Source organism: Nannospalax galili, unplaced genomic scaffold (genome assembly GCF_000622305.1).
Source record: "Nannospalax galili isolate Female #2095 unplaced genomic scaffold, S.galili_v1.0 scaffold243, whole genome shotgun sequence".
Classification (NCBI taxonomy): domain Eukaryota; kingdom Metazoa; phylum Chordata; class Mammalia; order Rodentia; family Spalacidae; genus Nannospalax; species Nannospalax galili.
In genome coordinates, this window is record NW_008353490.1 from 8,706,134 (window position 1) to 8,725,283 (window position 19,150).

The 19,150-nt window shown below is 45.3% G+C and overlaps 1 protein-coding gene across 1 annotated transcript in view; it reads right to left on the minus strand.

Moving 5' to 3' along the window:
* Positions 1-19,150, minus strand: part of LOC108491679 — a 95,350-nt gene that overhangs the window by 66,241 nt on the left and 9,959 nt on the right. Inside the window, exon 3 of the mRNA XM_017802606.1 lies at positions 19,063-19,150. Coding sequence (XP_017658095.1) covers positions 19,063-19,150 — 88 coding nt within the window. The remainder of the gene's footprint in view (positions 1-19,062) is intronic.

The following is a 19,150-nucleotide window of genomic DNA, read 5'->3' on the forward strand; positions in this document are numbered from 1 at the left end:
CCCCGCCAACCACTGCAGGGTGGAAGTCAGTGAGCCTGGAAGGCAGACAGGAAGTGAAAGATACCACACAGCACCATGTGTTTTCACAGCAGGGCAGATGAAGGCAGGTGTTTTACAGGTGGCTGTTCCCTGGATCCAAGCCAGTGGGGGCAACAGAGGTTCCCAGATACTATACAGACCAGTCTTGGGCTTTCAGCTCCCCCAGGCAACAATGCAGACACTGGTGTATGTCCCCACAAAGCAGAATTCCCTTCACAATTTCACCAAACCATCTCAAGACTGAAATCCAAAGATGGAGATAGATGGCCATGGACCCATAGTGCCCAGGACCTCACTGAAGGCCTGTGGCTCAGGCTCTGTGCAGACAACACCCTTGGGGCTAGAGTATTTAACAACACACAGTATCTTTCCTCCTTCTCACCCTAACATCTCTGTTCCTCTTTCCTTGACTCTACGTCTCCCTGAGAGGAACTCGGCAAGGTGACCCAAGCTAAAGTTATACCCAGGTATTCTGAAATTTGAATGAATACTGAGATCCAGGGTGTGATCATGCTGGATCAGAAGCCAGAGGCAGTGATGTCAAGAACAGGAGTATCTGTAGATCAAACTGAGGAACTATATTTGGTCCTGAAGCCAATGGAGAGCCACAGAACATTCCAGAGCCGGGCCCTGCTGGAATCCAAGCTGCTTCAAGATTGAGCTGGTGGGTGTACAAGGGGCAGAGAGCAATGAGGAGACAAAGAACAGAGGGTGATGCTGTGGCAAAGCCCAGCAGAACACTGGCTCCCTCCCACTTATGCCAGAACACCGAGGAAAGAAAGTCTGAGAGAATGCCTCAAGGTAGCAAGTCTTTCCCATGTTTAGAGTGCAGAAAGATCAGGATGATACCTGAGGTCCCCCTCTGCAAAGGTAGGAAGATTGAAATGCCAGTGTCGTTCAGTGCAGATACTCCTTGGGAGCTGCTATGTCCACTGATCCTGGGGTCTGAGATCTCCAGCTACCCCTGATTCCAGTGGCACATGGCCAGATACTTACCTCCATTAACAACATTTTTAGTTTGTCTTCATGAACCTTGTGAAGAACATTCACAGTATAGCCTTCCCCTTCCCTGGACTTCTCAAAGTACTGAAGTTTATATGATCTGGACTTCATGTCTTTTGATCTAGGAACCGACCTCCTTTGGAGGACCAGGTCAGGGTCACAAGGAAGATGCCTAGAACTTCCCTCCATGTGACTCATCCCTCCTCCCTTATGGCCTGCTCAGGTCCTGTGAAGAAACACAGGAGTGAGGCTCAACACAAAATGTCCAGGGTTCCCCCAAGAAGCACGTCAAGAACACCACCATCACTGCTGAGGTCCAGTGAAGATGTGGGATCCTGATTGGAGCTGCAGTTTCCAGCCAGGTGACTTCAGAGGATAAATACCTGGAGGCTGTAAGGGTGAAATGACACATCTTTCAGGAATCTTGGGTTATTGGCCCCTGCACACGTGCCTGACTGTGGATGTGGGCAGAAGCACAGCCACAGTGAGATTCACCAGTGGGCAATGATTTCCTAACTCTGTGGTCCGTCCTTCCTAGTGAATGTCCAGTCAGCTTTCTTCTCTTGCTGTCTAACAACACAAGGCCTCCAGATATAAGAAAAGCATTCACCACCACTCCAATCATAACTCCCTCTGGCAATCTACAGATGAGGGGAGGAGATGGACAGAGACAGCATATGTGTTTTATGTAATGAAGGAATGGAAGATCAAAATGCAAAAGTCAAAGTCCAAATGGAGAGGATAGACTTCAGAGGGTTCAGATTCCTCTCCACATCCCTGCTCAGCTCCCCGTTAGAGTAGCTACCCTTTGAGTGGGATTTTCTGGACAGGACTATTTGCTTGTGTAGCTTCTGATCTGAGACTTTCCTCCTCAACTATTCTGTAAATCCCTCTGCAATTCTCAGATCATGAAAAAAAGAAACTACATAAAAATGCTTTCCCAAGGCATGATTTTTCTATCAGGAGTATCTGCAGCCCATTAAACTGCTCCTGGCATCCCAGAGTCCCAATCCAACACAATAAAGGCATTTTTGTTAAAGTTCTCAAGACTCACTTTGAATGTCTTGCCTTTTGTTGATTGAAGCCATATTTCTGGTGTCATTTTAATAGTTTTTGTGTGCGTTTTCATTATCTGTTAAACTTGTAGTTTGATTATAGGTATAAATGAATAATTTTTCTGTCATTTACATTCTAAAAGGAATGCATTCATGAAGTAACGTACAATCTGACTTCGCCATAAATTCTCTTCCTAGACATTCATTTGGTCAGATCACAAAGGCTTAATGTCAGATTATTACTTCTGGCATTCACTCATCAGTGCCTCCCAAAAAGTCTAGCTTAAGATGTGATTCTTAGATGCTCACACCAGAAATAATTATCGTGACATTCCCTGGCTAATGGAGGCTTTCCTTTGTTCCTTGGCAACACATTTAAGTCAGACGAGGTACCAATTGCAAAAGCAGGGCTTTCTCTAAGCTGGGGGCATATTCTCAATCAACAGCATCAGGATTCAACACTGAAAAGATTAATTCAGCAGCAGCCTCTTCAGCCAACAGTCTACTTTAAATGTCCCCTCTTCCAAGTACCCCTACTCATGACATCATGAAGTCCTCCATGGCTTGGTCTACAGTTGAATTCAAGAATCCATGACACAAATCCTGCCAGGCACCTCTCCTCACAAAGCTGTAGGAATACCTCTGCAGCAAGCAGTAACCTTGAGATTTGGGGGGAACTTGCCCTCTCCCCATATTTTACTTTACCCACTTTTTACTTAAACTTGAATATATTGACTTAAGATCATTGGAATGCAAAACACAGAGAGCATCATGTAAAAGCAAAGACTAAAACTCTGCCTTCACCCTGGGCCTAAGTCCACTGCACCCACTCACATACCAGCTCCATCAGAAAACGACGAATGATAAATTAGAATGCTAGTTTGTCTTATGCTTTGCTTTTCAAAATGCAAACAGGGGGCTGGAAAGATGGCTCAACAGTTAAGAGCACTTGCTACTTTTCCAGAAGACCAGAGTTCAGTTTCCAGCACCCACATGGAGTAGCTCACAACTGCCTGTAACTCTGACACTCTTCTTTATCCTCTGCAGGCATCTGCACACACACAAACACACATACACACACACACACACACGAAATCTTTTTTTAATTTTATATGTATAAGTGTTTTGTGTGCATGTAAGTGTACCACATGCATGGAATGCCCAAGGAGACCAAAAGAGGGCGTTGGGAATCCCTAGAACTGGAGTTATGAACCATCATGAGCCATCATGTGGGTCCTGGGAACAAAATCCAGGTCTTCTGCAAGCATAGCCGGCTCAGCTCTTTAACCACTGAGCCATCTCACCAGTCCAATAAATAAAATCTTTTAAAATGTAAAATTTCCTTGTCATTTATGTGAAAGTCCCAGAAAATTTTGAGAGTTTAAAATGAGGGTCCTTTTCCAACAGAAGTCTGTCCCATGTCCAGCATACCCCTCCCCTCAAACCCCTCAAAGTACATAGAAATATACTTCCACCTGGCAGTTTGAGCAGAACGGAAAGGATGGTTCCCTCCTCAGGGAGGGTGAATGGCTGCCCCGGAGGGAGAAAGTCAAAGAACCTCCCAAAGAGAAATGAACCCGAGGCACCCTAGCCCTTGGACCTCTCTGATGCCCAGGTCTATGGGTTTTGAAAGTAAGGTTCACCAAATCCCTCAGCCACAGGAAGGGAGCTGTCTGAGCTGCTGTGGTCCCTTTCTCAGCCCTGGGACTGGACATTAATTAGCACCTCATTTGCTGGTGCACTCCTTTTTCTGCAGATATTACCTCCGGGGCCATGACAGCCATTTCCTGCCCTTTCATCTCTCCCCAAGTTGTAATTGAACCATTAGTCCATACCTGCAGACCTGAATGGGGCTGTTAGGTTGAGGGGGGAAGACCTTAAAGGGACACTCTCCCTGATAACTGCAGGAATTAATAGCTAAGCTGACTTCATTCCCAATCAAAGCGATAAAACATATGAGAGTAACCAACTAAACTTCTCAGCCTGTGTGTTTTTAAGTAAGGGAGAATTAGAGGTTTCTACATGAAATTTGGTAGGCAAGTGTAGTTGAAGATAATAACAGTAAATTAAAGTGACAAATATTGGGATCCAGGCACCATTCTGTACATTTCGTGAGGTTCAGGGTAGCCAGGAGGAGGTACACTGCTCAGTGATCAAGCACCTTCAGAGCTGGGGAAAGGATGTGGCCACAGGGGAGGACTCTGCTAGCTCTGCAAAGCAGCCCCAGCCTCGAGGAAGAGAAGTGGCACTTACCAAGTGTGAGGCACACTGTAGATGCCCAGTGGTCCACAGGGTGACCTCATGACATGACTTTGCCAGGGTTGCTCTATGAATGCAAAGCACTCTCAGTTGTGCCACAGACAGAGCTTGAGAGTACCAGGAAATACTCTGCAAAGTTGAACCCATGATCTGCATTGGCAACATGTGCTGAAGCTGCCACATTCTCATGCTGTGTCCACCAGCATTCACAGAGGTGGGGGCCTGGATTCTCACACCTGCACCCAGATGTTCTCTGCAGGCCAATTAATTTATTAAACCAACTATGAAACTGGAAGGAGCTCGCCCCTCCCAGCTCTGAAGCTATCTGGTCCAGTAAGAAGAGAGAAACAGAGCGAAAATGTGAATCCCATTTTTATTTCTTGTGCATTCCCACATTGACATAAAAACCTGGGGGGATTTCAAGTGGATGATTGTCAGTAATCATTGTGTTTAAATGTGCGAGGTTGTAAGGGCTGTGGCTTACTGAGGAAGAGCTCTTGCTCACTCAATTCTATTAACAATTATTATTTCAATGCAGAAATTGCCACAATAAATAAGGCAAGCTTTACCCAGCTTCTCCACGTATCCTTTGTATAAAAACAGTAAGAAACTCTGGCAAAGATGTTTTTCCTCTGATCTCAGGAATAAGCCGTGTGTAAAAATCATTCTGGTTCAAGGTTTTGTGGATTTCCTACTCTAACATGAGCTTCTCTGAGAGAGCTGCAAAATATTATCTCAACCAGAAAGTAGCGAAACTGTTAAAACACCAAAAGTCGAGGAATCAGAATTTTATTGCTTTCTCTATTTTCCACTTTCCAGTAGCTACTTAAACTTACACTTAACAAGAGGAGCAGTAGTCCTTTACATTCAAAGACCCCCCCCACAATAAAGGATGAGAAAGCGAGAGGCTGAGGGCTTAAAATAACAGAAACTTATTCTCTTACTTCCAGAGGACAGATGTCCAAAATCTAGGTGCCCTCGGGGCCACGTATCCCCTGGGGGCTTCAGGGCAGGATCTTCCAGTCTCTCCCAGTTCCTGGCCACTCCAGGTCTTCCTTGGAGTGTGACTACATCACCCAGACCTGACTTCATCTTTACTGGGGTTCTCTGAGTTGCTATAGGCTCTCCTTTTCTGTGGAACAGTCACTAGACCCAGGGGTCACCCTAAATCTGGGGTGATGTCACCCTGAGCTTCTTTGCTAATTAGTCTGCAAAAAAACACTTATTCAAGTAAATCATATTCTGAAGTCCAAGGTGCAGGTGAATTTTGAGGGGTGCTAGACACCACTTCAGGGGTCCACAATCATTACTAAGTTTAGGCTACTCTCTCTCTTCCGCCTGCCCAGTTGGAAGAAGGGAGACTATAGTCTCTGATTCTCCACTGGGGATCAGCACTGAGCCCCAAAATGGGTATCTCCCCTCATCCTCAAGATAACCGCCCAAAGAAGTCCTGTCACACCTATTTATGGGGCAGAAACCCTAGGTCATCCATCAAAGCTAAGAAGTCAGGCTGCTGGTAAATGTCAGAACGGGGCTCTCAAACAGGCCTCGCCCTCTGCACCAAAAGCCTCCCTGGGCACAGGTGACAGAGGCTACCTGGAAAGTCAACCCAAAGGACCAAGGACACCCTACTAGACACAGGAAGCCCAGGAGCTTCCAGTTCCTCCAGAAGGACATCCGTCCGCATTTGGGAGTAGGTCAGGCCCTCACAACAGCCCAGGAGGACACATGGCATCCCAGCGTTTGGACTCGGAGGCCTGGTATGGCTAATGAATCTCCTACCCCAAGCTAAAGGGAATGAGCTGCAGCAGATGTTTTGACTCTGGGAACTCCCAGACCTTTCTGGCCGCTCATTTATCCGTCAAGGGGATCAAACTCTACCCTTCTATTATGCGTTGTCACCGGACCATCGCACAACTTTATCAGACTTTTTATTCTGGAAACTGAATTAATTTTCTGCAAGGGGTTTTTGTGTGGCTCTTTAATCACATTTACGGGGGAACATGTGTACTGCAGGCTGGAGAGCCGATTACGGCTGCCAGAAAGGCCACTTTCAAAGGGGATCACCCTTTCTCCTGAGGCTGCATCTGAAGGTCCCGGGTTTTGTGGAGAGGAAAAAATTAATTACTATTTTAATAACGAAGCCAAGCCTGCTGAAAATCCTCTTAGAGAAGGAGCTGGGTGATGTAATAGCTGGCAGGGGGCATATTGAAAACACTGACCGCACAGCCCGGCCCTCGCCTCCTTATTCATCCTCTGTAAGATGATACGGGCCGCTGGGTCACACATTAGGGTATAATAATAACCTTGTTTTTCCTGGGAAGGGGAGAAGTTGTGATCCTGAGAGAGCAGTCGGTAGGTTACTGACTGTCTCCAAGGCCATGTCTACAGAGGAGATCGGCAGTGGGCACTCTGGCCCTTGGGTGGCTCTTGAAGCGCCCTGGTATTAGCTCTCCCAGCTGAGGACTAAGCATCCCAGAACATGCAAGGATGAAGTCCTGCATAGCACTGACACTCTGGCTTTCTGCTCTGTAATACCAGGGCCTTGGGTACATTCATTTCCAGAAAGTACTGGGAAATTGGACTTGTCCCTGAATCTCTAGGTTCTAAACACATCACTTCGTGACACTTGAGCTTTCTCTCACTTTTTGCTTGCTTTCAGGTTTGTGTTATTTCTCCTGGGAAGTTAAGATGTAGAGCTAGAGTTATAAGTAGCCTGGGCCTGTGTTTGATTCTAGCTAATGCTCCACTGCTTCCCCTTCAGCTGTGGCTGGGCTGGGGAAGAGGCACACCCGACAGACCTGCCCGTCCAGAGTGCACCTAATTTCTTAAGATCTTTTTATCTTTTTCTTTCTTGTGCCTTTCAACTCTTCTCTCTTCCCACCTCTCCCTTTTCTTCCTTAAATGGATGAGTGAGACAGGTGTTTACAGTGTAATATGAAGAATGCACAGCTGTCTGAAACCAGCATAAAAGATGCCTGCATGCCTGGCCTACACAGGAGCAGCCCACATATCTCCCCACCTCACTCCCAACTGTGAGCCCCAGGCCCAGCCTCAATAAGATCAGAGACTCCACTGGAATGCAGTTAACTTGCTGTGGATGCAGAAGCCAGAGGCAAACAGCTGAAAAGAGATACAGTAACATGGAATAGCAGATGAATGTGGGATGCAACTAAAGAAGATGCTGAGAGGAAGTCAAGGAACATCTGATACAGACTAGGAATCAGGAAAAGACCTCCATGAAGGGACAGTAGGAGACGACAGCTCAACACTTGCTGGAAGAGCATCGAGGGCAGGAGGAGCAGCAGTGTCAGCCAAAAACTTTTGTGAGTGGGGATCAAGTCCCCAGAATGGTGTGTCACTACCAAACCTCAGAGACCACAGCCCCTCTGCACTCTCAGGGTGTCCAAGACCAGCCTTCCTCACTGTAAGCCTCAATCCACCACTGGCATTTGAACAATGATGAATCTTTTAGCTAGCCCACAAGAGAATTCAACTGAATTTCAAGATGAGTCCCACACCAACACAAAACTCAGTTGCTGTTGCTGTGCTCCGTACTATCTTGTCTTCCTCTTGTTATCTTTTTTCAGCGCTAGGGATAAACCCAGAGCCTGTGTGGAGTCTTCTGTCTTCTTCCAAAGTAAAGGTCAATCAGAATGCAATTGCCTGACCTCTAAGGACCTTGCACGGTTATTATAGCTCCCAAGAGTTGAGAAGGACAGTTTCTTTCCCTACAGGAGACTCATGAGGTCCTGAAGATCCTTCAGGGAGAAGCAGACCCCACAAGCCTGGGGGCCTGCTTCCCATCATGCTGGTCTCAAACCATCTTCACACCACCTTTCACACAATTTCCTTCAAGATTAAAAATGTTCCAGCCCTGTTCCATCACATGGTGCTGAGTGTGTGTTAGGGATGGAGAAGGTGGACATGAACAGAGAGTATAAGGACCCAATAGCTCCCACCTCTGTGATGGTAGACCATGCAAATGATGCAACACCTCTTGCCCAATCCCCTGTCCATGTGCTGCCATCTCACTCAGCCATGAACTACTCATGCATGCCCTGTGAAGACGTCTCACAATCCTGTCCTTTCTGGCCTTCCAGGGAGAAGACCCTGGAAGACCCTCTATTGTCCTGAGGAGGGAGATGGCACATGTCAACTCAGCTCAGAGAAGCCAGACCTTGACCAAACAGGTGAGAGAGAGCACAGCAAGACCTGACAAGGGTAGACTTGTCCTGTGTTTATCACAGGGTGCTGAGTGGCAGGAGGTTGGGATTCCCAGCCTGACTAGCCAGAAAAGAAAGAGCAGATGCCTCCTGCCAAGTTTGTGCCCTTGACACCTCAGAGAACCTGATGGAGGCTCAGTTCTATGTCCAGTGAGCTAACTGTGAGTATGGTGTATCACTAGCAAACCTCAGAGACCACAACCCTTCTGCACTCTCAGGGTATTCCTCATTGTAAGCATCAGTCCACCACTGGCAGATGGTGGGCTGCCAGTGTGAGATGTACTGATAATGAATGCATGTGCATGCTTGCTCTGCTCCATTTGGACCACATCCCTTTCTTCAATCTCAGGTACCCCCTGCAGTGGGTGGTGACAGGTGAACTGCAACAGAGCTGATGGGGTTAAGCAAACACGCGTTCCTACAGTGGGAGAATGAGAGACAGAGGCAGAGCCCTGGGGCACTAGAGCTGACAGCCAGGACCCCAACCTGTCCCTGCCTCCTGTGATACTGCCCAGGAACCAAGAACGACATTGTATCTTCAAACAAATGAAAAAAAAGGAAGGGAATAACAGTATCTCATGACTTGTAAAACTATATGAGGTTCAAGTCCAGTTCCACAAATGAAGCATTAGTTACTTTTGAGGTTGCTGTGACCACCTGGAAGAGGCAGCTACAAGAGACAAGGTTTCTTTTGACTCACAGTTTGAGTTACACAGTCCATCATGATAGGGAAGGCTCAGTTGCAGGAGCAGGAGTGGCTGGCTGGTCACATTGCATACCCAGTCAGGAAACAGAGAGCAGACACTGGAGTTGGATTATCAAACCTGAAGTCTGTCTCCAATAACTTACTGCTTCCCGTAAGATTCCACTTCTTAAGCAGCCCAACCACCTGGGAACTGAATGTTCAAGCAAAAGTGAGGCATTTCACATTCAAACTACAGCAGCTGGCCTACAGCCACCATGGCTTCTACACGTGCACAGGGCTGTCACACAGGGGCCACCCGACCAGTAAAATCCAAAGTCTCTCACTGCTGGCTCTGTGCATACTAAGGTTCCTGGCCCTCTGCTGACTCACTGAACCATATGCCTCAAAAACATTAATACTTCAGAATTAGACTACTGGGAACATTTTATTAGCTTTAGCTTAAAACCCATGGGAGAAAACCCCCAAAACTGAGCCATAAGATGGAACTGGCTGAAACCACCCAAACAGAAAGCTGTGCATGGACTCCCCCAGGTGGACACACACACTGCTCCCTCACCCCACACCTTGCAACAACTTTTTCTTCAAGACCAATGAGAATTTCTTGACTCCACTGAATGGAGAGAAAATGTATCCTACTCACAAATGGGAAAGTTTTATTAGCTGTTTATAACCTGTATTTTTTTTCTAAATTGCCAGAGTTAGCATAAAAGAGACGTGTCATACTGATGTGAAAGCTCCCAGTTAGGATTATGAATTCTGTGACAGCACAATTGCCTTGATATCAATATGTTTTTTCATGAATTGCAAAGAAAAGCAGGTGTATAAAAATAAAACTCACATAAAATATAAATTATCATTGTGCAAGTTAATTCTATACCCTCGGGACACAATAGCTCACATACTTTATATTTGCAAAAATGTTTCTGAGTTACTTTTTGAGGGTTTTTATTTATTTCTATTTATTTATCATTTCTTTTCCTGATTGAGAGGTCTCAGAGATGGGCTCTCATTTCCATAGTGTCCCTAGGAACAAGAAACATAAACTGTTTCTGCACTAACCTCGATGTCCTGGATTACGCCACCCAGAACACCAGCACCATACTTCAAGTCTCCTGCTTATTGGGGGGTTGAAGTTTCTCCTTCCCGAGTGGGTGCCTCAGCAAGGATATGAATACGTGGGAAGGGTAAAGACTACATTGAGCCTGCCTGACACTGGAGAGACAGGACAGGCCCACAACCACTGCAGAAGGACAGCAGCCACCTATGGGTATTATCTACATTGTTTGATGAGAAATGCCTTGGCTTTTGTTCAGATTTTCCCATTTCTACTTTGGGATAATTTTCTGTTTTGTCTTCCATAGAAAAGAAGAGCATGTGCAATTATGGGGATTGGATTGCAGTTCATTTTGCCCCATAAAAGAGTTAAGACTCTAGAAACTTTCTATAGGATCATTCAGTAACACATTCTGTTCACACAGGAGCCTTCTATTCCATAAGCACCGAGTCACCTAGCTCTTGCTAAGTTGCTACCCCAGGTGCCTTTGGAGCCAGCCCCCAGATAACAGACAAGAAGGCATAATCCAGGGAGCACCCCATAGCAGAAGCTGCCAGCAGTGCCCTCTGCAGATGAGTCCCAGATGGCAATTTGCCTCTTGACCCCAGAGGCACAAGGATGCAGCCCAGCTAGCGCTACTCTGCCCTGTTCTCCCTCCTGCTCAGCTGGAGTGCTGCCTTCTGGGCTTCTCCAGAATCTACAGAGAAGGGAGAGCACATTTCCCATGCCAGGAACAGCTTCCCACATCAGCAAGCCATCATCTGCACTGTCACCACCACCAGCTCCACTGTGTAGCCCACAGGGCACCAAGGAAGAAGCAGGACTTAGGGTTCCCTTTCTACCCCGCAGAGCTCCTCATTGGAGCTGAGCTAGGCAAGGGAACGGCAGGAGAACTGTTCCAGGGGGCAGCAGCTGCCCACCTGGCTCCTCCCTCTTTTTGTTTATTCTTAGAACCTCACATATACTTTTTGAAGACTATTCACCCAACACTGGGTAGTTTTCAGAAACAAGCCCACATCAAGAGCACATGTGCTTTTTGGCAATCCATTCGCCTCTTTCTGGGCTTCCTTGGCGACAGGAAGAATGAAGGGACTGTTTCTCGCTCAAGGATAGTGGAGGCAGAAGTCACCTTTGGTACATCTGTGGCCTGACCACCGCTATCTAGTGCAATCACAGCTCCCTGCTCTGCAGTTGCGTAGTATCAGGAATAGAGCAGACTCCAAAGAGGCCTCAAGGAGCACTGCCACAGTCAAAGAAGCCAGAACTCCTAGGAAATTTCGTGTTAGAGGAAACACCCAACACCAAGGCAGGCTAAGACATCAGCTCAGTGATCCAGAGTCACTGATTTAGAGAATGTCCAAAGTATCAGCTAACATGAACCATCCTAAACAATAAGGGATGGACACTCACCGTGAGTCCATCTTGTCATTATAAACCATCTTAAGTGGTTTTTAATTACTTCCTCTTCCTATTTTTATTTTCAAAATGAGAGAGCAAAACTATTCTCTGCAACCTCCCAAACAATCCAGTGGTATAGCTTATGCCCAAAGAGAGAGAACCTACAAGAAGCAGAGTTGCAAGATGATGCAACTGATATTTCTATTTAGGGCGGGGTGGGGGAGCAGGGTCTCCTGTTGCCCTGACTAGCCTCAAACTTGCTATGTAATCAAGGATGACCTTAAACTTCTGATCCACTGATCCTCCTGAGTGCTAGGATTATAGGCGTTTACCCACCATGCTCAGTTTTATGTGGCCCCATGCATACTAGTCAAGCACTCTACCAACTGAGCTACATCCTTAGTCCAACAACTGATATTTAAGTCCATTGGGCTTCTTCTGGACCTTATTCCTCAACCTGGGCACGCTTGGCTCAGGAAGAAGAACGCAAGGAAAGTCCTCCACAATTGTCCCATCTGATCTTCCTGACCACACCTTGCTTGCATTGTGTGTGACTGTGGAGTGGACTTCAAGTTCCCTCAGCAGCAGAAATATGGTATGGACACTCAGCATCTTCCGTGCCTTAGTTCTTGCTAAATATTTAATCAGTTCATGCAACATCAGCTGTGTTAGGATGCACTGTTCATTAGTCTTTTTAGTAGAGGTCATTTCTTAATTATATCGACCACTCATATCATATTAACCATAATTGGTTCCTTTCTCCTGGCCATGTATTTTTAATGAAGTGCTTTTGCCTTCTTTGCAATGGCGAGGTGTGTCAGCAGGTGACGTGTGTCACTCAACCTAGAATACTGGCTTCCTTCTTCCTTTGAATACTGCAGATACAAGCTTGCAGCTAAAAGGGAATATCTGAGTTCTTTGCAGGCTGTTTTTGTTTCATATTTTTGAGACAATGTCTCACTATGTAGCCCAGGCTGGCATCTAACTTATGATCCTCCTGCCTGCAACCAGAGCATGCTGGGATTGCAAGTCTGCACCAACCACTATATTCAGCTTGAGATATTTGTTTTCTATCAGGAAACATGTCCTGGCATCAGGGCACTTCACTGCCTGCTGGCAGAGGTGATAGGACATATGATTTCTGGAAGAGTGCCGAGGCTTTACACAACACAGCTCCCAGGGCATTGCAACTCCCTGTGAGGCCCCACTGATAGGGCATGGCTCTGCTCCTAACTGCCTCTTGGCACACTTCTCAAATCCCAGGTCCAGAGGAAGGCAGGGTGGAAGCAACAAGAGGGCAGTTCCAACCCATGCTTCCCAAAGACAGGTTTTGTTGTTCTTACACTCTCACCCTCCTCCAGAGGGACAGTGGGTAGAAGGTGCCCTCTCTCTTCTCTTGGACACTCTAAGGCACTTGATACTCAGGAGACTTGGACAGCCCTGTAGTGATAAAATTTACTGCATGACAAGGACACTGTCTCCCTTTGCCCCATCCCTCCTGTCCTGCACATGAGTACATCCTGGACTGACTCGCTCAGTCAAGAGTCACTGGCCAGCCAAGTGACCACTTCTAGATCTATGAAATTCCTAGAAAGCTGGTGCTACTGACCTCCCCAGGGTGCCCCATCCCAGAGGATGCTTCTGGGGACCCATACCTTGCAATGAAGTGATCATAAACCTACTGGCTTCACACACAGCACCTTCCTCTGGAAAATGCCCCATCAGAATACACTCCCACCCTCACAATCCTGCCCACCCCCAAATTAACCATGCTAAGAACCAGCAACTATCAATGGGTCCTGAATGCTTGTGTTCCCCCAAAGCACATGGATTGAAACTTGGGTTGACTACTCCAAGACTATGCATCAGGAAGTGCTGTTTTGAAAAGTGATGAGGTCTGGAGGATAAACCCTTGTTGATGGGATTGGGACTTTCATTAAAAGAAACCACTAAGAGCTGCCTGAACCTCCCACCACATCTATACACCAGAAATCAGACCCTCACCAGAAGCTGAAGCTGTCATAGGTAGCTATGGACTCCCAGACCTATGAGAGGCCAGTCTCTACCCTCCACAAATTACCCAGTTCATGGTGTTCTTTCACAGCAGCACAAACTAACAAGGACACAGGGGCATAGAAGGACAGCCCTTGCTTCGAGAAGAACCAAGAGCTTCCTTTCCTGGGGTCAACTTCAGCCTTTCCCAAGCAGAACCCACTTGTACTGCATTTCTCATTGTTGTGATACAGTGCTTGAAGACACACCTGAGGAAGGAACAGTTTATTTTGGCTCAGTTTGAGGGGAAGCATTTCCTCACAGCTGTGAGACATGGCAGAAGGTAGTTCCATGGCTGCGGAAGCTAAAATGCCTCACCTCCTCCCATTTGTCAGAACAGAAAGCAGGGGCTGGACAGGAAGTGGAGCTGGGCTATAAACCTCAAGGCCACTCTAGTCTAGCCCCAACAACCTAATTCTTTCAACTAGGCCCACCTCCTCAAGAGTCCATGACCACCCCAAACAGCACCACCTGCTGGGGGCCGAATATTCAGACACTTAAGCCTGTGAGGGACATCTCTCATTCAACCCATATAGCATCACTCTCACTCCTCCTCTAGGATCCATGTCCAGCTTCACACCCCTCAGCTGAGAAGATGCTCAGAACAGGCTCTGCTGCATGAGTGGGGGGAAAGGAGAACTAGAACCAGGCTCAAGGGTAAGACCAGGACTTGGGTGATTCACCAGTCCAACCACTTACATCTGGGACTGTCCCTGGGGCTGAGTGGGTAGTGACCCCTAGCTACTATAAATAAAGGAGTTGTCCAGAGTCCCTTGCTTGTGGTAAACCTGTGCATAGCTGAAGAGTTTCATTTTCCAGATATCTAAATAACAGGATTCCTCCAGGCCTGGGCACTCAGAGAGGAGGCACTGGGATCCTGATAGGACACAGCAATGATAACATTCTTGCCAACTGTCCACACTGACAAATAATAATGGAGTTATAGACACTGTGCAGGGCCAAGGTGTGTGTCAACACTATGAGAGAAGCTTTACATACTTCAGGCCATCTTGAGAGAGGTTCTCAAGAAAACGATAAAGATAAGGTACGATTAGACTAGCACTATGTCAATAAAGTGAATACAGGCCTGTGTATTTCCTGCCAGGACCCACGTAGGGCCAAGACAATTCGACAAGGAATATGAAGTGCCTGGGTGACTGGGTCCTCCCAGGGAAACCAAGCTGGAAAAGTATGCATGGGGCAAGGAGAGTGGCCGGGGATCCTCATTCAGAGTCTCCGCAAAGCAGGAAATTCATTTATTCTAATTTCAGCTGAGAAGCACAGGGCAGGGCCATAGGGATGGGGTAAGATGAGAATTCAGATCTGGGCATCTCTTGTGCCTAACTAACCTCCACACTCTTCTTTCACCTAGGTAAATGGCAGAAAAAAAAATCAAAATGAGGTAGCGAACCCAAAGAAACCTGAAAATTGTGGCTGCAAATGTTTTACAAATGTTATTAAGACCCCTGAGAAAGTAATTCATTACCTGTGTTCCATAACCTGACATCGTAATGCTCTTGACACAGAAATAAAACTGAACATACAAAAGAGTGGAAAGGGTGTATACCTGTTCCATAATGATTGAACTCTAGTGGAGGGGAAAGTAGTTTTATTTTTAATATAATTTTACTGACATATTCATTGTATACAGTGATGGGTCATAAAGACATGTTCATTCAAGTATATCGTGTTCTTTGACTATGCTCACCCCCAGCTCTTCTTTCCTCCTTCCTCCCATTTTACTTTCTCATGCCCTCAGTATCCTGTCTACCTTCATACATATATACACATACAAGCTACACCTACATCAAATCCGGAATCCACAAATGAGAGAACATGTGGCATTTGTATAACTTTCTTTGTTGCTATAAAAATTTCCCTCCTAAAACTATAATATACACTTATAAAGAAAACCTTTGTGCTGATTGCTCGAACTCTTCTTGAAGAATAAGAGTAGGACTTGGCACTAAGAATTTCTAACTTATTTGATCAATACAAATCAACAAATTCATTTCGCTTATTTCTTGAAGCCCTATGGCTTTTTCTTGAAGCATCCACATACCGTCTAATCCAGGAAAGCTGTTGGGAGTTTCGCTCTTTGTTACAGTATGTTCAGAAGTCTTTGAAACTTAATTGACTTAAGTTTAGATGATAACTCACAAATGGAGAATTCAAGAGTAGTAGGGGGCCATGCGTACAGTTTCTACCCATGAGTTCTGGCTCCTTCCTCCCAGGAAAAGCAGAGGGTGAGAGTGCTGTTTCCCTCTCAGGTGACCCAGGGGTACCCTGCAGGCATGAGCTTGCTTTTTCTTTAGTTTTCTATAGGTTTTACATCACCTGGCACACTTCTCCCTGTTCTGACCTTGCCTTTGTCCTCAGTGGTATCCAAGAGATTATGTCCTGGCAACCATAAAACCCCTGTCTTTTTGGTCAGAACGTGGATTGTTTCTTGTCGAGACACCTAAATAATAAATAAAGGATTCGATTCCATGACCTGGCACCAGAGAGCATTTACAGGGTCCCTGGGGAAAGGCATCCATTCCTTGCCTATGCTTGGTTTTAACAAACATTGCTTCCCTTACAGGTGTGACTATGGGATACCTTTCTGAAGGTACAATTACTGAGCACAAGTGTATGTGTGTGTATGTGTGTGTGTGTGTGTGTGTCTTTGATAAATATTGCAAGAGTCTTAGCTAGAAGTGGAACCACTTTACACTAGCATTTCCACAACTGCGCCTCCCTTCTCTGCCTCCACAGCAGTATGTTAGGAAACATCTCAATCTCTCTCTGTCTTAGCAATATGAAATGATAGCTCAGTGCTATCCTTATGCAAATTTCTCTCCTTAAGAATGAAGATGAATCCCCTAGCTGGCATGGTGGCGTGCGCAATCCCAGCTGGCATGGTGGCGTGCACAATCCCAGCCCTTGTGAGGTGGGAGGCAGGAGGATAAGAAGTTCAAAGTCAAACTCAGCAACATAGTAAGTTCCAGGCCAGCCTAGGCTATATAAGACCCTGTCTCAAAAAGAAAACAAAAACTAGTTAATTAATTTTAAAAAGAATGATGCTGGGTATCCTTTATCTATCTTAAAGCCACTTGTATTTTTGATGCAATATTCATATTTTATCCCATTGATTTGTTGGCCTTTGCTTTTCCATTTGTAAGACTTCTACATTTTAAAGGAATCAGCCTTTTGGCGGTGATTATGAGTCGTAAATATTTTCGTCAAGTCAGTATTTGACTTTTGGCAAAATTCATGGCTAAATTTATCACTCAATTTCAAGAAATTTATGTCACATTTTAAAATCTTTCTAATCCTAAGAATATTTTCAAGTAACTTTAAATCATTCTCATGGGCTTTCTGATTGGCTTTAAGGCCTATTCCACAGGAAGAAACACATGTCTGGTACTGCAAATCGATCCCAAGAACCTATAGTTGGGGATCCCACAGGCCCCATGGATGAACCTACTACTATTATTCTGATAAATGGACATAGAGTCAAACTGCTCTCTAAATTCATATCTGTCTAACCATAGATTAATGCAGCTCTCAGATATTATAGAAGTCTTTGTTCATCACTTGATACAGAAACTCACACCTGATCAAAATGTAGACAGTGTCAGTAGAGGGCTCAACCACAAATGGGACATCTTTTTTAAAAACTTTTGTTTTGGTCTTCTTGAGACACAGTCTCCCAGTAGCCCCTAGCTGGCCTGGAACTCACCATGTAGACCAGGTTGGCCTTGAACTCACAGAGATCTGCCTGCCTCTGCCTCCCAAATACTGGGATTAGAGGCATGCACCACTGCACCTGGCCCAAATGGGACATCTTTATCACATCGCCTCCCAAGGCTCAGAGATATCTTAAAAGAAGGGTTGGAAAGATGGCGGGAGCCAGAGTTGTAAAGGACCAAGTGAAACAGTGTCTTCAGGATACAACCGACCGCTGCACTCAGGAACTCACAGCAGCTGTGGTTACCTTTGTAAGACCTGCACTATGTCAACATTCTAGCTTGGAGGGGGATCAGGGACTCGTGAGTCCCCATCCCTAATTGAGGAGCTATGAACAGCTGATGGCTTCTGAGGGAGGGGGAGACAGTTTTCTTTAAGTTTGTGGCTCCTGATAGGTCCATCATGCTCCAGTGGATGGCCCCGTACCCAAGGAGTTGATTTGGGGAGGCAGATAGGGAGATGGGTGAATCTGCGAGGAATTGGGGGAGGGGAGTGAGGGCGAATACAATCAAAATATATTGTATACAATTCTCAAAGAATTAATTTAAATTTTTTTAAATTAGGAAGTGGATGGAGGTACTATGAAATAAATATAACCCGCAGCTGATTAAGGTTAAAATTAAGGTGAAGAAGATCTGTGGGTAAATTTTACCCATTTGCCTCCTTTCACTCATTTGTCTCCTGGCTATATATATAAAAAATTGCCATAATAAAAAGCTACAACAACAATTTCATGGTTTCTTCTAGTAATTTCATGGACCCGTCTCTTACACTTAATTTTTATCTACCTGGAATTTATTTTGATTTAAAATTTGAATTATGAATATATATTACTTTCCAATATAGATGTAATTTTCCTAACAATTAGTCCAATTTATCCCACTCTTCTGTGTATTTTATCTAACTTTTGTGTCCAAGAGGCAATGTCATTCCTCTGTGTTCCACATAGAGAGCTGTGGCAGAGAGGAGTGAGGTCAGGGAGCTACAGCGAGAACCACAGGTCATTGCACATTCTGTTGCCTTCCTGCATGCTCTCAGTTTCCTTTCTAGATCAGGCTTGCATTTGCCTATAGCATTAAAATACATACAGGAGAATGGCGGCTCAAGATACTGAAGGTAGTTGACAGGCAATAGGGAAGGAGGGAGGAAATGAGAGAGGGAAGGAGGGAAAGGGAGGAAGGAAGAAAACATAGGTAGTTTGGATACAGAGATGATATATAGACAATAGATAGATGATGGCTGATAGATGATTGATCTATAGATAGATAAATATAAATTAATTCATCATAGATATATGTATGGAGATAGATATGTAAATTGATAAGTACATGAATTATTGGTAGATGGAAGATAGGCAAATAGATGACAGATAGGATAGGTAGACGATAGACAATAGATTATAGATAAATATATGATATAGATAGAGTGATAGATGACAGATATGATAGATAAATAGGCCTCAACAAATGATATGTTAATCTATCATAAATGGATTCATACAGAGAGATAGATGTAAAAATTGATAAGTACTTGGATGATTAGTAGGTAGATGGAAGATGATAGAGAGAGAGATGATAGATAGATAGATAGATAGATAGATAGATAGATAGATAGATGATTGATAGAT